Source organism: Tamandua tetradactyla, chromosome 16 (assembly GCF_023851605.1).
Source record: "Tamandua tetradactyla isolate mTamTet1 chromosome 16, mTamTet1.pri, whole genome shotgun sequence".
Taxonomy (NCBI): domain Eukaryota; kingdom Metazoa; phylum Chordata; class Mammalia; order Pilosa; family Myrmecophagidae; genus Tamandua; species Tamandua tetradactyla.
The window spans coordinates 12,102,827-12,120,508 of NC_135342.1; the positions used below are offsets into that span (position 1 = coordinate 12,102,827).

The 17,682-nt window shown below is 46.9% G+C and overlaps 2 protein-coding genes across 3 annotated transcripts; both read right to left on the reverse strand.

Moving 5' to 3' along the window:
- On the reverse strand, positions 1-1,628 carry FTL (ferritin light chain). Its single transcript, XM_077131212.1, has 4 exons — positions 1,289-1,628; positions 964-1,110; positions 529-654; positions 1-326 (listed from the first exon to the last, which is right to left on the reverse strand). Exons 1-4 carry the CDS (start codon positions 1,388-1,390, stop codon positions 171-173), a joined length of 531 nt encoding a protein of 176 aa, XP_076987327.1. The 5' UTR covers positions 1,391-1,628; the 3' UTR covers positions 1-170.
- Positions 1,629-4,074: 2,446 nt separating this feature from the next.
- BAX (BCL2 associated X, apoptosis regulator) lies at positions 4,075-7,740 on the reverse strand. Of its 2 annotated transcripts, XM_077131213.1 has the most exons (6): positions 7,614-7,740; positions 6,985-7,036; positions 6,750-6,896; positions 6,312-6,447; positions 4,754-4,858; positions 4,076-4,277 (listed from the first exon to the last, which is right to left on the reverse strand). In XM_077131213.1, the coding sequence occupies exons 1-6, from the start codon at positions 7,705-7,707 to the stop codon at positions 4,173-4,175; spliced, it is 639 nt and encodes a 212-aa protein (XP_076987328.1). In that variant the 5' UTR covers positions 7,708-7,740; the 3' UTR covers positions 4,076-4,172. The 2 variants fall into 2 exon arrangements, with proteins under 2 accessions (XP_076987329.1, XP_076987328.1); XM_077131214.1 differs by lacking the exon at positions 6,985-7,036 and having other exon boundaries at positions 4,075-4,277; positions 7,614-7,707.
- Between the last annotated feature and the right edge of the window lie 9,942 nt (positions 7,741-17,682).

Consider the following 17,682-nt stretch of genomic DNA (forward strand, 5'->3'; position numbering starts at 1 on the left):
TTTGCTGCAAAAAGCTTTATTGTTCACACTTAGTTCAAGGCTTGTTAGAGGGTGGCAGGGCAGCTGGTTAAAGAGAACCTCCTGGCTGGAGGGAGGGGCTCAGGCAGAAGCCTGGATGCCGGGGGAATGCAGAGGGGCGCCCCATAAAGGCCTCTGGGCTCTGGAGGCTCCTAGTCGTCATGCTTGAGGGTGAGCCTTTCAAAGAGATACTCGCCCAGCCCGGCCTGCGGGCTGGCCAGCCTGCGGAGGTTGGTCAGGTGGTCGCCCATCTTCTTGATGAGTTTCACCTCCTCATCTAGAAAATGGTTCTCCAGAAAGTCACAGAGCTGAGAAATAAGAGACATTTGAGTTCCTCAGGAAAGAGACAGGGGATGCTACGTATACATAACATGAGATATTAAATAACAATGCAGCAGATAAAACCACCGTGAGGCTCAGCAAATAATCTGCCTGGCAATCAAGGCGAGACAAGGGTGGGGTGCAGGGTTCATCCCAGGGAAGGTTTGGGGATGGGGAGTCAGTACTTACATGAGGGTCCGAGTTGGCAGAACCCAGGTCATGCAGTTCCAAAAGGGCCTGGTTCAGGCTCTTCTCGAGAACCAGGGCAGCTTCCATGGCATCCAGGGTCGTGCCCCACTCATCTTGGGACGGCTTCTATACATTAGACAAACCATTCCAGAACTTTCTACACACATTCGCCAACATCCCAGGGTAGAGGGGCATAGTCTGCAAGCGCAGCTGCGAGCCTGCATTTATCACACCCCTGTCCCCTGCAACTTGGACGGCAGGCCGCAGCCTGAACGCCACGCCCTATGAAAGCGCCTCCATTTCCAGGCACAAACAACCCACACAAGGCAGAACTCAGTCTCCCAGGAGCCCGCGGGGCGCCTAAACAGCTACGGCCAAGGACTTGGCGCGCAAGGTCTGCTGGGAGGTGCAGTCCGCTGACCGCACACCACTCACTTGCACGTCCTGGAAAAGCGCGCGGCCGCCGCGCTGGTTTTGCATCTTCAAAAGATGCTCGGCCCCCTCGCGCTTTTCCTTAGCCAACTCGCGGAAGAAGTGGTCCACGCCCTTCAGGGCCACATCGTCACGGTCGAAATAGAAGCCCTGCGAGAACAGACGTAGGGAACAATGGTTAGCGGGAGGCGAGGCCAAGCAAGGGAGAGGAGCGAGGGACCTCCGCCATCAGACTACCCAGCCCGACAAAGGCAGCGAGCGCATGGGCAGAGGGCCCGAGGCGCGCAGCTGGGGGAGACGGGGGCCGGGGCTTCTCGGGGACCCTTACCAGAGAGAGGTAGGTGTAGGAGGCCCGCAGATACCGGTTGACCAGGCGGTTTACAGAGGCCTCCACATCGGCGGTATAATTCTGGCGGATCTGGGAGCTCATGGTTGGTCGACAATGAGGAGCTAACCACAAAAAACCTGTTAGCTGGTCCCGGAGGCAGGGGCTGGCCCAGAAGTTGGTCCCAGAGGTTGCAGTGGGAGAGGCAGTTGAAGGGTGGTCGAGGCCGGAAAGGTGGGGGGGAGAGAGTCCCCGGGTCTGTTCCGTTCAAACACTGTTGAAGCAAGAGACAGATCCGCGGGACCGCCAGGCGTGCTGCGGAGGGGCCCGGCCAGGGCAGCTCCTTTAGTAGCGCCCGGAGGCTCGGGGGCGGGGTGGGCGGGGCGCGCGGTCGGCCAATCCGCGGGGCGGGGGAGCCGGGTCTGGATTCCCCCCCCCGCGCGCGTGAGCAATCCAGGCAAATCCGGAGCAGACCGGAGCCCCGAGCCCCGCCCCGGGGTGGAGAGTCACGCGCCTGGAGCGCGAGACTGTTGTGAAACGGGGAATTGGGGGTGAGGGTGGGGGAAGGGCTTTTTGGTGGGCTCGACAGTGTAGAGGGGGGCTCTGGAAAGTCGCGGTGTTCTGGAAGCTCTAGGTGATGACCCCGGGGTTCTGGGGGTGCCTCAGAGAGTAGGTCGCCTTCTAGAGTTCTCTGAGAGCCTGGAGTTTCGTGGAGCCCTGAGGGGCGGTTCCTCAGAGGTGCAGAGTGCGCCTCTAGATGCCTGGGGTTTGCTCTGGGAGACAAAGTGTCTGGGGGTCATTGGAACGTTTAGAAGCCTGTGAGAGGACCTATCTGGAACCCTGAAATCTCTGGGAGATGGGGGGAGGGTGTTGGAGCCCATTGTTTACTCAGAGGTGGAGGGTGTTCCCTATGGGGAGCCGGCATTTCTGGAGCCCTGGAGGGGCCTTTCTGGGAAACAGGAAGTCTTTAGACCCCTTCAGATAACCTGCAGGGTAAGGGCAGCTGTTTCTGGAGTCTTGGGGTTCACCCTGGGGCTGGGGTTGGATAGAAGGTGTCTTTGGAAGCAGAGGGGGATTTTAAGGGATGAGCAGTCCAGGCGATCCCCAGAGAGCCCTCTGGAGCTCTGGACTGACGGGGTCTCCTCTGGGAAGATGGGTGAAGGGTGAAGATGGGGAGGGGCAAAGTGGCATCACAACTGGGAAGTGCTCCCTGGGGCTGCATTTCCTGGGGGCCTGGGGGCTGTCTTGGAGGCAGCCCAGAGATGCTGGGGGCTTTCTTTGGCCCCGAAGGCTCTCCCTGAAGTTATCCCAGGTCTTGTCTAACTTGAGTATCTTCAGGATTTCCAGGGAAATGGGTCAGGGCCCTTGGAAGGGATGTTTGTCTTCATTTGGGGTGCTTGTTTTTGAGTGTGCTAAGCGTCATCCAAATCACAGCCCTGCCTGTGATTTCCTGGTCAAAAAGGGAACAAGGCACAAAGACAACCACTTGTCCTTACAAGGTGCCCCCATGTTGGCAGCCCAGAGCCTGCAGCAGGGAACAGGAAGCCACTGGGCAGGAGGCCTCCTAGAGCCTGCCCAGTTAAGTTGGTACCGCTGCTGCTGGGGAGGGGGTGGTGCTGGGCCGGTATCTGGGGTCCTCAAGGGGTGTCTGGGCCCATGGCCAGGCGGGCAGCTGTGCTGAGTCATGCTGAACTCAGCGTGAAGGGGCCCAGGACTCTGTTGACTTCATCCCCCAGGGGCAGTGCCCTCTTCTCTGGCTGGGGCCTGTTGTGTGTGGGGGGGGGGCCTGATCTGTGCCCTTTCCCCTCCTTACTGCCCTCTTAGGCCCCTTGCTAGCCACCCTGGGCCCCACCGGTGGCCAGCCATGTCATCCCCTTTGGGTGTGCGGCTCAGCTCCCTCAGACTCTCTTGTCTACAGACTGTCTGCTGAAGTGTCTCTCTGACATCTCGCACCTGACCTTGTGTCTTCATAACTAGGGAAAGTCCATGGGGTGAGGCAGGGAACTGTGGGGCCCAAGTTACTCATTCAACAACTTCATACCTCAGCCTAGAAGACCTTTAGCCTCAGGAGGCCCGACCTGAAGGAAGGCCTTTGAAGGTGTCCACAAGGTGGGGGTAGGGGGAGGGGGGCAAGGATGGCCTGAAGAGGTCCAGAGAGGGGGCACAGACACCTGGGGGGGGGTGGAGACCCAAAGAGGGGGACGGAGACTGCGACTATCCCTGAGTGACCTCACTTTCTCCAGCCTCATCCTCGTCTCAGCTCCAGCTTTGCATCTAAATCTTTACCTTCATAGCTCAGGCTGCTGCCTTCTCAGGGGGGTCCCACTCCACTGCTGGGCAGACCCCAGAGCCCTTCCCCCCACAGCACCCCAAGTCCACCAACATCTGGCCTGCATCCTCCTCCCCCTCACCTCCACCCCGTCAAACACAGAACTTGCTGCAGGCCCCTGTGTTGAAGCTTCCTAGCCCTGGCCCAGGCTGCCCATCAGGCTGCAGCTCATGGCCCTCCTTCCCCACCCCAAGCTTCCTCCTGCCCCAGGCAGGGGGCAGGTCTTCCTTGGGGTCCCAGCCACGCTGCCTCCATTCATCCCACTGCGCCCTGTGGCCTCCTGGAGTGTAGCATGGGGACCTAACTCATTCTACCCTAGCAGGCTGAGGGGTCTTCCAGCCCCAGGAGGCCGCGGCCAGGGGTCAGCACCTGCGAGGGGATCTGGAGATGCAGACTGCCAAGTGTGGCCGAAGGAGGTTTATTGCCCCCCTGGGACCACCCCCCCACCCCCAATAATTATAAAAGTAAGAAAAATGCCCACAGTCCCCCAATTCCCCCCACTCCCGGAAAAACGCCATAATTTATGCAGAAAAGACACAGTCCAAGGCCACCCGGGCCTCAGCCCATCTTCTTCCAGATGGTGAGCGAGGCGGTGAGCACTCCGGCCACCAAGATGGTGACTGTCTGCCACGTGGGGGTCCCAAAGTAGGAAAGAAGGCCATCCTGGGAACAAGGACACCAGTCAGTTCTCCAGTAACTCAGCCAGGCTGCAACCCGCCTCCCACACAAGGTTCAGACAGGGAACAGCAGAGGGGTCAAGAAAAGCTCAGAGAGCATGGGGAGGGGGAGGACAAGGTCCTATAATGAATGAGTAGTGAAGAGTTGGGGAGTCAAAGGGTTTGTCTGTGAACTGGAGGGTTTCAAGAGGAAGTGGGGGCACCAGAGAGGGCAGGAGACACCATCAGGGTCAAGGGTCACAAGAAGGTCAAATCACCAGAGGTCACAGAGAGGTCAGCAGGTCCCAGATATATCAGGGAGCTATCAGACACATCAGGAAATGAGAATTAGAGACCACATTTGATGAACTGAAAATGGGGCTGGGAAGAGGGAGACAGAGGCAGGCACCGCTATGGTGGACGCCTGCAGGCCCAGGGGTCTCCAAGGAGGGGATGGGGCGAGGGCAGAGTTATGGGCCTTACCCAACCACCCTGGTCTTGGATCCAGCCCAGCAGCCGCTCTCGAAGGAAGTCCAGCGTCCAGCCCATGATGGTTTTGATCAGCTCAGGCACCTTGGTGCACAGGGCCTGTGAGGAGGGGGGTGGGGGTCAGGTACTAAGCCTTGTCCCCATAGTCTGGGGACAGTGACCCCAAGCCTCCTTCATCCCCTCTATTGCCCCTCCTTCTCCCTGTAGTCTCTTTTTCCACCCACAGAGTGAGCATCATAAATTGCAAATTGGGTCCTGACATTGTTAACTGCCCTGCTCACAAACCTTCCATGGCTCCCTAGTGCCTGTGAGTGAAGACCAAAAGGCATAGCATGGCCTGCAAAGCCCAGTGGAAAGATTCTAACCAGATCTCATTACAACTGCACTACTTACATTCTTTGCCTCACAGACCTGCTTCCAGTTCTTCACTCACTCTCAACTCAATACTGTCTCTGGGCCTTTGCACATGCTGCTCCTTCTGCCAAGCAAATTTTCATTCATCCCTCGAAGATCAAGTCAAACGTCATTTCCCTTTCCCCAGAGAGCTTTTCTGACTTCCAGACCAATTATGACACTCACTACATATCCAGAAACTGCTCTCCAAACTCACTGAAGTTCCCATTCTCAGTTTTTTTCTGGCTACTGGTCCCCAGCTCCACACATGATCCACCATCACCCTGACAACTGTGTCCCTCCCCTCCAACCCTCAAGCCCCAGCAGCTCAATCTTGAACATACACCAAGAAATCAACTTCTCCATGTCCCCTGCTACCACCTGGGGCCAGGTCGGTTATCTCCTATGAGCCTCTCATAGGTGCCTCCCCACCAGCCAGCTTCTGCCCTGGTGCCCCCTACACCCAACAATATTTTATTATGATAATTTTCATAGAGAATATTTAACAACCTAGATTATACAAGTAACATGTTACTCTATTTGCGAGCGTAATCTTTTAAATCTATACATCAGCTATCACCTTACTCCCCAGCTTAAAACCAGCCATTCCTTTCTGAGTCCCTACCCTGGCCCCTTCCCAACTCCCACCCTCATCTACCACTTCTCCCCCTTGCTCACTCTGTTCCAGTCACCATGGCCTCGCTGTTCCTCAACATACCAGACTTGGTACTACCTCAGGACCTTTGCACCTCCTATTCTCTGTACCAGGTTCCCTTTTCTCCCTAGTCCAATTTATCACTACACCCCTCTTGTCATTCCAACTCCGGCTTTCACGTCTCTTCCTCCCAAAGTCTTTCTTGACCACCTTGCTCAATCCCCTCACACTGTTCTTACTTCTCAGCACTCATCATACAACCTGACTCCATAAGAGCAGATCTAGCTTGTTTGGTTCACTGCTGTATCCCTGGTGTCAAGTACAGGCCTTGCACATAATGCCCAAAAATGTTTGCTGAATGAATAAATGAAGGAGCAGACTCCTGGCCCACAGCCATCTCTCTACTCCCTTGGTGTTTTCTGGGTGGGAACTGACTCTGTGATTCTCAGGTTCTCCAAGGTCTGCAGGGGACATCCCTGGGCTCGCTACCCTGTAGCTGCCCACCTTGAGTACCAGTTTGCTGGCAAAGTAGAAAAGGGCGACAACCCGGCCCCAGTTGAAGTTGCCATCGGAAAACATTTCGGCCGCCACTCGGAAAAAGACCTCGCGGGGGGAGTCTGTGTCTACGGCTGCAATCATCCTACAGAAAAAAGAGCCAATGCAGGGTAGGAGGGTCAGGTGCAGTATACACATCCTGGTGTCTACCCCCTACCACACAAAAGGAAACTGAGACTAACATGAAAGGCAAGAGGCCATGTGGGGCAAGGGAAGGGGACAAGATTTAGGGAGCAGGGAAAATTTCTCCCTATAGGAAGCTTTCAAGACCCTGGGGGAGAACAGGGACAGGAGTCCAGAATGTTGAATTGAGAGGCGTAGCCCTGGACTCCTAAGCCTGCAGGAAAATGGGACCAGAGGCCAACCCCTGGGTCCCAGGGGCCACACCTTTGCAGCTCCATGTTACTGTCCAATTCGTCCCCGATGCGCTTGAGACACTCGCTCAGCTTCTTGGTGGATGCATCCTGGGGCACCTGCTCCAGGGTCAGCTCGGGGGTGTCCCCCCCCATCCTCCCTGCTCGGTCCTGGATGAAACTAGAGTGGGAATGGAGCGGGGGGTGCAGAATCAGGACAGGGGGTCACTCCTCAAATCTGCTCCACAACAATCAGACCTCAAACTCACCCCTGAAGCAAAAGGGCCCCTGTCTTCATGATCTGCTCAGAGCTGGTGGGCCCTAGAGGAGAAAGGAGGGAAGAGGTGCCTGGACTCTCAGGTGACTAGGGAAGGCTCATGGCTCCTGAGGGAGCATAAGGCTGGGGGCCCTGGACGCCTGGGTCCCAGAAAGATAAAGTGACTGGGGGCCCAAGTAACTGAGTTTCTGTTGGAGAAAGAGGCCGAGAGCCTAGGCAAAGATTCCTGCATTCTTCCAGAGGAGGAACCTAAGGGAACATTCAACGCATCTAGACCCCTGGCCTAAGAGTGCAGGGGCGAGACCCGCCCCTCCTACCAAGGGCAGAGGCAGGAAGTGGTGCGGGCGGCAAGCCCGGGCCTGCCCGGGGTCTTGGATTCAGGGGCCTCCAGGTCCTCAGGGTTCTGAGAGCGCCCTGCACGAAGTGATCCAGGCGCGGGAGCCAGGGGCCCGTGCATCCCTGGGGAGGGAGGGGGCTGGAGAATGGCAGCGCCCTAGATGGGAGTTTCGGCCACCGGGGTGCTGGGTTATCCCACGGCCCCAGGCCAGCAGGAGAAATCCTGAGGCCGGCTGGCGAGGTAGGGGGGTCGCTCTCCTCCCGCCCCTCTGCCTCCCGCCTCACCCGCGCCTCTGGGCTGCTCCCCAGATGGGTCCATCACCGCCACTCCAGCCGCCGCCTCTCGCCGGGTCCGCCTGGGCGGCCGCAGCGTGCCCATGATCACGTGAGCACACCCGCTGAGCGTGCGTCCCGTCACGTGAACGCCCCGCAAGATGGCTGCCGCCCCGCTGGGCCGTGTGGGTCACGTGACGTTACCGTCCTGATCCCTTCTTAACTGGTTATCCAATCAGCGCTTCCCTTTCTCTATAACTTTCGTGCATTCATCGGATGTGCCTAGAGCAAATGCAAAGGCTCAGGGGCCGAAAGTAACATGTATTCGGGTCAGACGTTTCAAATGACTAAAGCCTGTGAGTGTATTTTCTGTGGGTATGAAAGTAAAGACAATGTGAAGTGAAGAAAGCACAAAAATAAAAAAATTATAGGGATAGATCCGGAGGGTCTGGACAGGGAGGGGACACAAGGGGGGGCCCAGGGTGCTTTGAAATGTACTGTCTTCATTTGGGTGAGGCTGTCTCTTTTTTTTTTTTAAGAGTTTTTTATTTTATTGTAATATGACGTAAAACTTGTCATTTTGTATGTAGAGTTGTTTTTCTTAAAATTTTTTATTGTATAATATAACATCCATACAAAGCAAAGAAATAAAAAACAATAGTTTTCAAAGCCCTCTTCAACCAGTAGTTACAGGACAGATTCCAGAATTTGTCATGGGTTACTATGCCATCATCTCTCAGATTTTCCCTTCTAGCTACTCGAGAACATTGGAGCCTAGAAGGAATGAATTTTTTTTTATCACAATCAACTTTTTTCTTTTTTTGTGTGAAAAAATAAGATATACAAAAAGCAATAAATTTCAAAGCACAGCGCAACAATTAATTGTGGAACAGATTTCAGAGTTTGGTATGGGTTACAATTCCACAATTTTAGGTTTTTACTTCTAGCTGCTCTAGCTACTCAAAGGTAATTATCAATTTAATGATTCAGTAAAAGAAATATCAATTTAATGATTCAACAATCATATTCTTTTGTTCAACTCTGCCTTCTCTGTAACTCCACTGTCACCTTTGATCTTTCTTTCCCACTCTTTAGGGGTATTTGGACTATGATCATTCTAACTTTTTCATGTTGGAAGGGCTGTCAATAATATGGGGTAGGGAGATGGCACTAGCTGATGTTCTGGAGAGGCTGGGCCTTCTAGGTTTCAGCACTTATCTGATTCGGGGACCCATCTGGAGGTGGTAGATTTCTGGAAAGTTATCCTACTGCATGGAACTTTTGTAGAATCTTATATATTGCCCTTGGTGTTCTTTAGGATTGGTTGGGATGGTTGTGGTTGGGGGTTGGCAAATTATGATAGTAGCAATGTCTAACTGAAGCTTGTACAAGAGTGACTTCCAGAGTAGCCACTCGACAGTATTTAAAGTCTCTCACCACTGATACTTTATTTGTTACACTTTTTCCCCCCGTTTTAGTCAGGATGGTATTACTGATCCCAGGGTACCAGGGTCAGACTCATTCCTGTGAGTCAACTCCCACTGGGTGGTTGTTTCTTAGACAGGCACATATACTTCCACATCCTCTCCAACACTTGTAATTTTCCATTTTTTAAATTGTGCCTGTGAAATAGTGTCTTGTGGTTATAATTTGCATTTCCCTAATGGCTAATGATGTTGAGCATCTTTTCCTGTGCTTTTTTGCCATTTGTATATCGTCTTTGGAGAAATATCTATTGCCCACTTTTGAATTATGTCTTTTTTGTTGTTGAGTTAAAGGATTTCTTTTTATATATTCTGGATATATTTACTGGATAATTCCTTCAGCTCCCTTTTGATTACTTCTTGCATGGGATATATATTTTTTTCCATCCTACTGCTGTTTGCCTCTAGCATATTTTAAATCACCATTGTTGGGTTTTTCATCCACGTAAGTTCTGTAAGGTTCCTTTTTCTGATTACTAATTCTTAAAATCTCTAAGTCTTTTGTTCACCTTGTCTTCTTAATAACCTTTAGTTCTATATCCATATTTAGTTTATTTCTATCCATATTTTCATTTAACTCCTTGAATTAATTTAGGAAATTTGATCTAATGTCTTTGTTTAGTTGATTCAATGTCTGTGTTCCCTCTAAAGTTTTTATTTGTTCCCTGAATAAGCCATTCCTTTCTGTTTTATTGTTTGGCTTGTGATCTTTTTATTTATGCCTGGGCATTTGATTTTTTTGATATACTAACTCTGAAAGTCATTTCCTCCCTCTTGCTTAGGGTTTTAGTGTAGGTGGGCTCTTCTTCAACACTTGGGATCCGGTTCATATGAATCTTTACAGCGGCTCGTGTTTAGGAGTTCAGATTCTCTCTAGTCTTTCTGCACCTCCTCTCATCCTGGCATGCACAGCAACTTCTAAATTCACCTTATTACTTGTGACTGTTTCCTCTCCAGCAGAGGATTTCCTTTCCTCTGTTCTCCTTCTGGGAGTCCTGGCCTGATCTCTTTGTTTTAATGTAAATTTTCCTTCCCAGCTGCTCGGATTTGCTCAACTGCTGTCCCCCAGGCTCTTGGCCACCTTTCCCTACAGCTTTCATTCCTGGGTCCGCCCTGCCCTACAGCAGTGCAGTTTTCCCCTTTATCCCCCACACCTTTTCTGCCTCCAGAAGTTCTGCATTAGGCAGTCATACCCCACAGAGCCAGATGGGGTCTGCATTCAAAAACATTTAGCTGTCTCTAAGGAAAAATACTCCTGGGGATATCTTAGGCCACCAGTTTGATGACATTATTCTGATGAATTCCCCATACCTCCTCTCAGCCAGAGCTGGAGATCCTATCAAGAAACCAACATCAAGAGAAGCAAAAGAGCTAGAAAAAGAGTCCTGGCCTCATACCAGTCTTGCCCTGAAGTTTTTGGTTCCTCAAACCAGTACATTCTGGGTTCTGCCCAGGCTACTTTGAGTTGCATTTCTGAAACTTTAAGAAATAGTAGCCTGAACGTGTAACTGAAAAAATCAGGATTTAAGGGGTGATTTTGATTAGTAAATCATTATGTAAAAATTCCTTTTGGGGGGCGGTGCGATGGTGGTTCAGTGGAAGAATTCTTGCCTGCCATGCGGGAGACCCAGGATCGATTACCGGTGCTTGCACACGTTAAAACAAAAAAACAAAACTCCTTTTTGCTTTCTGGAATGCAAAATACCTGAGATCTCCAAATTGTAGTCCAGCTGCCTTGATATCTGAAATGAGTGTAAAAAGCCCTTATCCAGTGCCTTTGTGTGGTCATTCTCTTGTAGAGCGTAAGTCCCAATACTAATGAAGTCGGCCATTACTACTTCTTCCTTTTGGTTTACACTTCTAGCACTGCCTCCCCTCCTTTCGATTATGTTCTCCTATTGAAATGATGACAACACTTGTCTCCTTTTCTGCTGCGAACTCTCCAAAATGATCTCATCTACCCTTTTTAAATCCTTAAAAACCTTGAACCCCCTAAACTTAGGGAGACAGAGTGTGCTGGTTTGAAAGGATGTATGGACCCTAGAAAAGCATGTTTTAATCAAAATCCCATTCCATACAGGCAGAATAATCCCTATTCAATACTGTATGTTTGAAACTGTAATCAGATCATCTCCCTGGAGATGTGATTTAATCGTGTGGTTGTTAAACTGGGTTAAGTGATAACATGTCTCCACCCATTTGGGTGGGTCTTGATTGGTTTATTGGAGTCTTATAAAAGAGGAAACGATTTGGAGAATGGGAGATTTAGAAAGAGCAGCACCATAAAGCAGAGTCCACGAGCCAGCGACCTTTGGAGATGATGAAGGAAAACGCCTCCTTGGGAGCTTCATGAAACGGGAAACCAGGAGAGAAAGTAGCAGATGATGCCGTGTTCGCCATGTGCCCTTCCAGCAGAGAAACAAAGTGTGACTACTCGCCATGTGCTGTTGCTCCCTATGAAACAGAGCTCGAAGGATATTAAGGAATGATGAGAAAGAAAGAAAGAGACAGACGGGATCAGGGGGTCTGAAGCTCAGTGATAACAGAACACAGACATCAGACAGACGTCACACTTCAGACAACTTTATTCTTAACCAGATCCTGGTCATATACTGCAGGATGACAAAAGGCGTGCAAGCATTTCCTGCGGGAACAAAGTTCTTACCTTTCAGTGTTCCTCCTTCATCCTTAAAATAACCATTTGGGGTAAACAAACATTCTCTTCCTCCCAGACTGTTCTATATAAATCAGATAACATAAAGCAGTTTACTGCTGCCACCACCCTAATGCCATCTACTCCCAACTAGTTCCACAGGTCTTATGTTAACCCTATCTCCTACGATGTGCCTTTCCAGATAAGTGAGAAACCCTGAATATCATCGGCCTTCTTGAACCAAGGTATCTTTACCTGGACGGCTTTGATTGGACATTTCTATAGACTTGTTTTAATTAGACAGTTTCTCGGCCTTAGAACTGTAAACTAGCAAGTCATTAAATTCCCCTGTTTAAAAACTATTCCATTTCTGGTATATTGCATTCCGGCAGCTAGCAAACTAGAACACAGAGTTTGCCATCTGCTTTCCTGCTACATGTATAGTAATAAACTCTTTCTCTCTTTGAAACCCCAGTGTCTCAGGTTCTGGTTATTGAGTGTGTTGGGCAGAAGAATCCACAGCCTTTGTCTGGTAACAATTTGGCAACCCAGATGGGACGAACGCCTGAATCTCTGGCGCCCCAGCAGAGCAGCTGAGCCAGGTGACCAAGCCTTTTGCAGCTGTTAGACTGAATTTAGTCTGGAGGCTCAGCCACCGGGGTTTCTCTGTTCTGCCTGCACTCCAGGGACTTTGGGCACCTTGAAAAACTGTTTCCAGTTCCAGGTCAGGACATCTAACTGCGTGAGTGGGTCATCAGGGTAAAAGTGGATCAGGGAGTAAACAGGCGGCTTGAGTCCCTGTGACCTAGGCCAGAATCACGCTTCCAGAATGATCCCCTTTGCTCTGACCCTTACACCTTCTGTTTTTGGGTACCGTTCTGTACAGGGTCTGAAGCCCTGACCTAATCCAACAATTAAGTGGTGTTTAATGAAATTAAGTAGGCCTGTTTAAGTGTTAGTTGGTGTGTTACCTAGGTTTCAGTTATTTGCTAAATTGGTGTGATAAGTGTTTCATATCTGTTTAATTGTTAATTGATGTGTTTGGCATGTGTTCTGTACAGGGTCAGAGGCGCTGGCCTAACTATGTCTGTTGACTATACTCCTAAAAAAATGAGTAATGCAACAACTAACTGGTATTTAATTTGTCAGCCTGTTTAAATGTTAGCCAGCGTGTTACCTGGTTATAGTAGAAGTTAATGTCTGTTTTAAGTATGTAATGCCTGTGTGTTAGCTGGTGTGTTCAGTCTAGTGATTAACTGATGTGTTCTTACATTCTTGCTTTTGTTTTGGTCAAATGTTCATAACTGGTTACTGATTATGGAAATTCTTTTAAAAAGGGAAGCTTTGGGCTGTACTGATAATTGATAAGATTTTGGTTATGAGTCTATAAAAAAAGTTTTATTTCTGTAACATAATTTGGCCTCACTATGGTTTAAAATGGAAATACTACCAATATAGTTAAAGATATTTCAGTTAGAATTGTTCTCCAAAAAGGTAGAAATTGGATGAGACAATATATTCATTCCTTTATTTGTCCTTCTCAAAAGAATTTCTGTTTCTTTGTGTATATTCTCATACCTACAAATGGTAATAGCAAATTAGTAAGAAAATTCATGAAGAGCACTATTTGAACTGCTGAGAAGTGATTAGATGCCTGATATATATATATATAAATTGATCCTTCTGAAGTAAAAGGCTCTCTGAATGGAAAGATTCAAAACCTTAGTTTTATAATTACTGTAAACAAACCAGGACATTAGAAAGAAACTGTCCTTGGGATTTCATTAAAGCAGCAGAAAACTGCCAAAGGGCTGCCTCTGGAAAAAGCAAAGACCTTTTCCAATGGTCCTGGTCACAGCTTTTAATAAAATAAATCTAATAATTGGAAATAGTTAAAAGAAGAGCATAGGGCAGGCAACGGTGGCTCAGTGGCAGAGTTCTCGCCAGCTGTGCCAGAGACCTGGGTTCAATTCCCGGTGCCTGCCCATGCAAAAAAAGAAGAGCATAGCAACTCTCAGTTCCATGGCTCTCACTTCAAACTTGCAAATCCAAACCCAGCAAACTGGGTATCTTTATGTCTGTGCCACCAATTCCTGCTCTAAGGCCCAACCACGTGGAGCAGGAATGGATGAGGGCAAGACCCAGAAAGATATGGGAAGATGTGTGGTCTAGTGTGCTAGCTGCCGGAATGCAGCACACCAGAGACAGACTGGCTTTTAATAAAAGGGGATTTATTTTGTAAGTTCTTCAGAGGAAAGGCAGCTAACTCTCAACTGAGGTTCTTTCTTACATGGGAAGACACAGGGCAATCTCTGCTGGCCTTCTCTTCAGGCCTCTGGGTTCCAACAACTTTCCCCGGGGTGATTTCTTTCTGCATCTCCAAAGGCCTGGGCTGAGCTGCTTGGACTGTGCAATGTTGAGTCTCTCATTTAAGCACCAGCCAATTAGGTCAAACTCATTCATTGCAGCAGACACGCCTCCTAGCTGACTGCAGATGTAATGAGCAACAGATGAGGTTCCCGTACCATTGGCTCATGTCCACAGCAACAGAACTAGGTGCCTTCACCTGGCCAAGTTGACACCTGAATCTAACTACCACAATGTGGTTTAGAATTCTCTTTTTACTGGGCCTGGAGATTAGAAATGTTAAGCATAAAAATGCTATAAAATAGGCTACATTTGTTATTATTAACTTTGCAGTGGTAATAATCAAATCATTATTAATATATAAATAATCTTGGGATAGGGATAACTGAATAAAATCTAATTACCAAATCTCACTAAGTAAAATGAAAGATCTTTGAGAGATAAGGAAAAGTTCTTCTGGATTTAGACTTGGGATAAATTAAACAATTGTAGTGTATTTTCTAGAAGCTGATAGGCAACGTTCTTTTACATATCATTTGTATTTTAAGATATTATAAAGACAGATTTTTTTCAGTGTCTGATAAAAGGAATTTTATGATAAATTTTGAATTGGACAAATGCAACTTTATTCTGCTTGGGTGTTTTCTTCCTAAATCTATATAAGCTTACTGATAAATTAAGCTAGTATTGTAAAGACATGCTTGAAATTCCTCTTAAAATAACCTAACCAGATAAGTTAGGCTATGTGGACTGAGCAATGTATCTGGTAATAATAATGCTTATATAAAGTATAAAAGATTAAAATATGCCAATGCTTCAAACATTTTATTTAAGAAATCAGTTAAGTTTAATAAGAAATATAAATGGATTTTTTTTTATAACTTTGATTACCTGAATTTCAAAGAATCTGGCTTTTGGTTACTTGGCCATTTATTACCTCAGTACGTGAAAGAATCTGAATTTGTAATGGCTTTGTTAATGTCAGTCAGAATATATCTGTTAATAAATGCTGCCATATATATAAGAAAACCTAATTCTTAGCTTAAAAGAGCTTATTTTCTAGTTAGAATATACTTGGACCAGGGCATAGGATAAAACACTCATAATGAAAGAATAAAAACACTTGAAGAATTTAAAAAGCAGAGAGATAAAGAATGGCCTAAGAAGTCCTCAGAGAGAGGACACGTGTAAGACCTTTTTTTTTTGCACGGGCAGGCACCAGGAATCGAACCCGGGTCTCCGGCATGGCAGGCTGAGAATTCTGTCACTGAGCCACTGTCATACCGCCTAACATGTGTAAGACTTTTAATAAGAAAGTAGCATTTAAACAAATATAACTCTGAACTAGTTTTTAAAAACCGTAACTTACTTTTGTGAACTAAGAATCCTGACATTGTTTAGCAGTTGGGAATATTGTTGAGAAAAATTTGAGCTTTTTCCTGGATATAAATCCCTTAAATATAAACAAAATCTGATTATATTTTAAACTTGGGGCTTTCCTGACCTCTGCGGGTAGTACTGAACAGAACCGAAAGATTTTAGGTATATTATAAAGTAATCATTTGTGTGTTCTGAGTATAAAGTATATAGATGCCTGCCTGTGTTCCAAACTGAAGCATAAATTTCTCCCTTCCTCCGTTATCTTATAGTATCTCTGTCTCTTACAAAACTGAAGTTTAGTTTTCTCCCCGTTAAAATAATGTGAATATCAGAATAATGTCCTTGTTACTGTTTATGTTGGCATTATCCTTTATTTCAGAAAACACATCTTCCCACTATTAAGGGAAAACCTGTTACAAATAATTTGTTCTTTCACCGTATATAAAATAAAGTGCCGAAACAGTCGAACCTATCGCATAGGAGGTGTTTGGGAAGTATCAGTGTTAAAAGGGATTTTGCATCTTGTTGCTGGTTAAATTTGTATAGATAAAATATTCGTGTATTTAGAGATTATATAAATTCCTAAAAATTTGACAATATTCTCACTGTTGATGTTATGTCCTGATACTAAGCTGTATGAGGTGAAGCAATGGTATGTTTGGTATTAGTCATGGTTTTAGTTATTCTAAAAAGGCTACAGATCGTAGAAACTGCCAAGTTGTCAGTGGCAGTGCTTTGTCTACTACTAAAAAGCATAAGTGCTCAACTTTATTTTTTTTTAACTAAGAAGGATATTTATTGAAATAATACAAGGATGTTACAAGGATGCATTAGTTGTGGTCCTAAAAAGCTAGGGTTCCTAAATTCACAGTGGGTGGCTGCTGGGACTAGGAAAATCCTTTGCTCAATTAAACACACACACAGCTGCCCTGTCAAGGGAGACATGTGGAGGTTCAGACTGATTGGGTCTAGGCCAGGCTGTGCTCAACTTTAAAGGAAAGGTTAAACAAATACATATGTTATATTTTATCTAAATAACATAAGCTCTGGTAAAGGTATAAAAATGAAACAGAACAAAACTTCTGCCCTGGTTTCTTAACATAAAATGGCTGTCTAATGTTTTTGTTTCTGAAAGAAGCTGCATTTAAAAATATTTATAAAGATTAAAGCTCAGATTATAAACTTTACTGGTATCATTCAATTCTGAGGTGCTTTACACCTTGTAAAGCCCAGTAGTTCCCTGGAGCTTTAAATATCTGAAACTCAGACTTGATTCTACAGCATGGGTCCACGGAGCAACAGTTTAAAAAAAAAAAACTCAAAAGATCAAACTCCAGTTAAACATATGATGAAACTGATCTGGTTAGAACTAAGGTAAATCAATATACAAGATAAAAAATAATATTGTCTGTATTTTAGAGCTTTAACTTTTGTGTAAGATAAAAGAAAAATATGTATTTTGTCCAAAATTTGTACTGTCTAATTTAATGTCTAGTCAAACAGTGTAATTCAGCTTTATTTAATATGGAACCTGGAATAAGGAACAAAACCTTAATGCTGTATACAAGTTAATGTTATGCAATAATGCATTTCAGAGTATTTGGGGCAGAAAATGAGAAAGTGTTTGCAAGGTCCCTTGTGGGACTAGAATAGAAATATTAAGCCTCCCCACATGGGAGAATTCCTGACACTTTTCTTAAGCAAGAGGGGCTCCCAATATAATAAGCCAAGGCCTCAATTTCGACGCCTGCCCTTATGAAACTTATTTCTGTAATAGTAAACGAAACCTCCTTAGGATCAGTGCCTAAGAGTAATCTCCAGAAAATCTCTGCTGCTGCTCAAATGTGGTCTCTCTCTAAGCCAAACCCTGAGCTTCCCCCCAACGTGGGACATCATTTCCAGGGGTATAAGCCTGGCACTGGAAGCATGGGACATAACTTGCCCTGGCATCGTGGGACATGAGCCTGGCCCTGACATCATGGTTGAACTGACCGAAAGAAGGAAAAGAAATAGAGTTTCAATGGCTAAGAGATTTCAAATCGAGTTAAGAGGTCATTCTGGGGATGAATCTTATGCAAGTTTCAGCCAGATATTGCAAACTGTCACAACATAGCAAAGCTGAACCAACAGTGATCCTGTGTTCCTGGAAACCCTGAAAGATATCCTGTGCTCTATAAAATTTTACATATTAAATCTG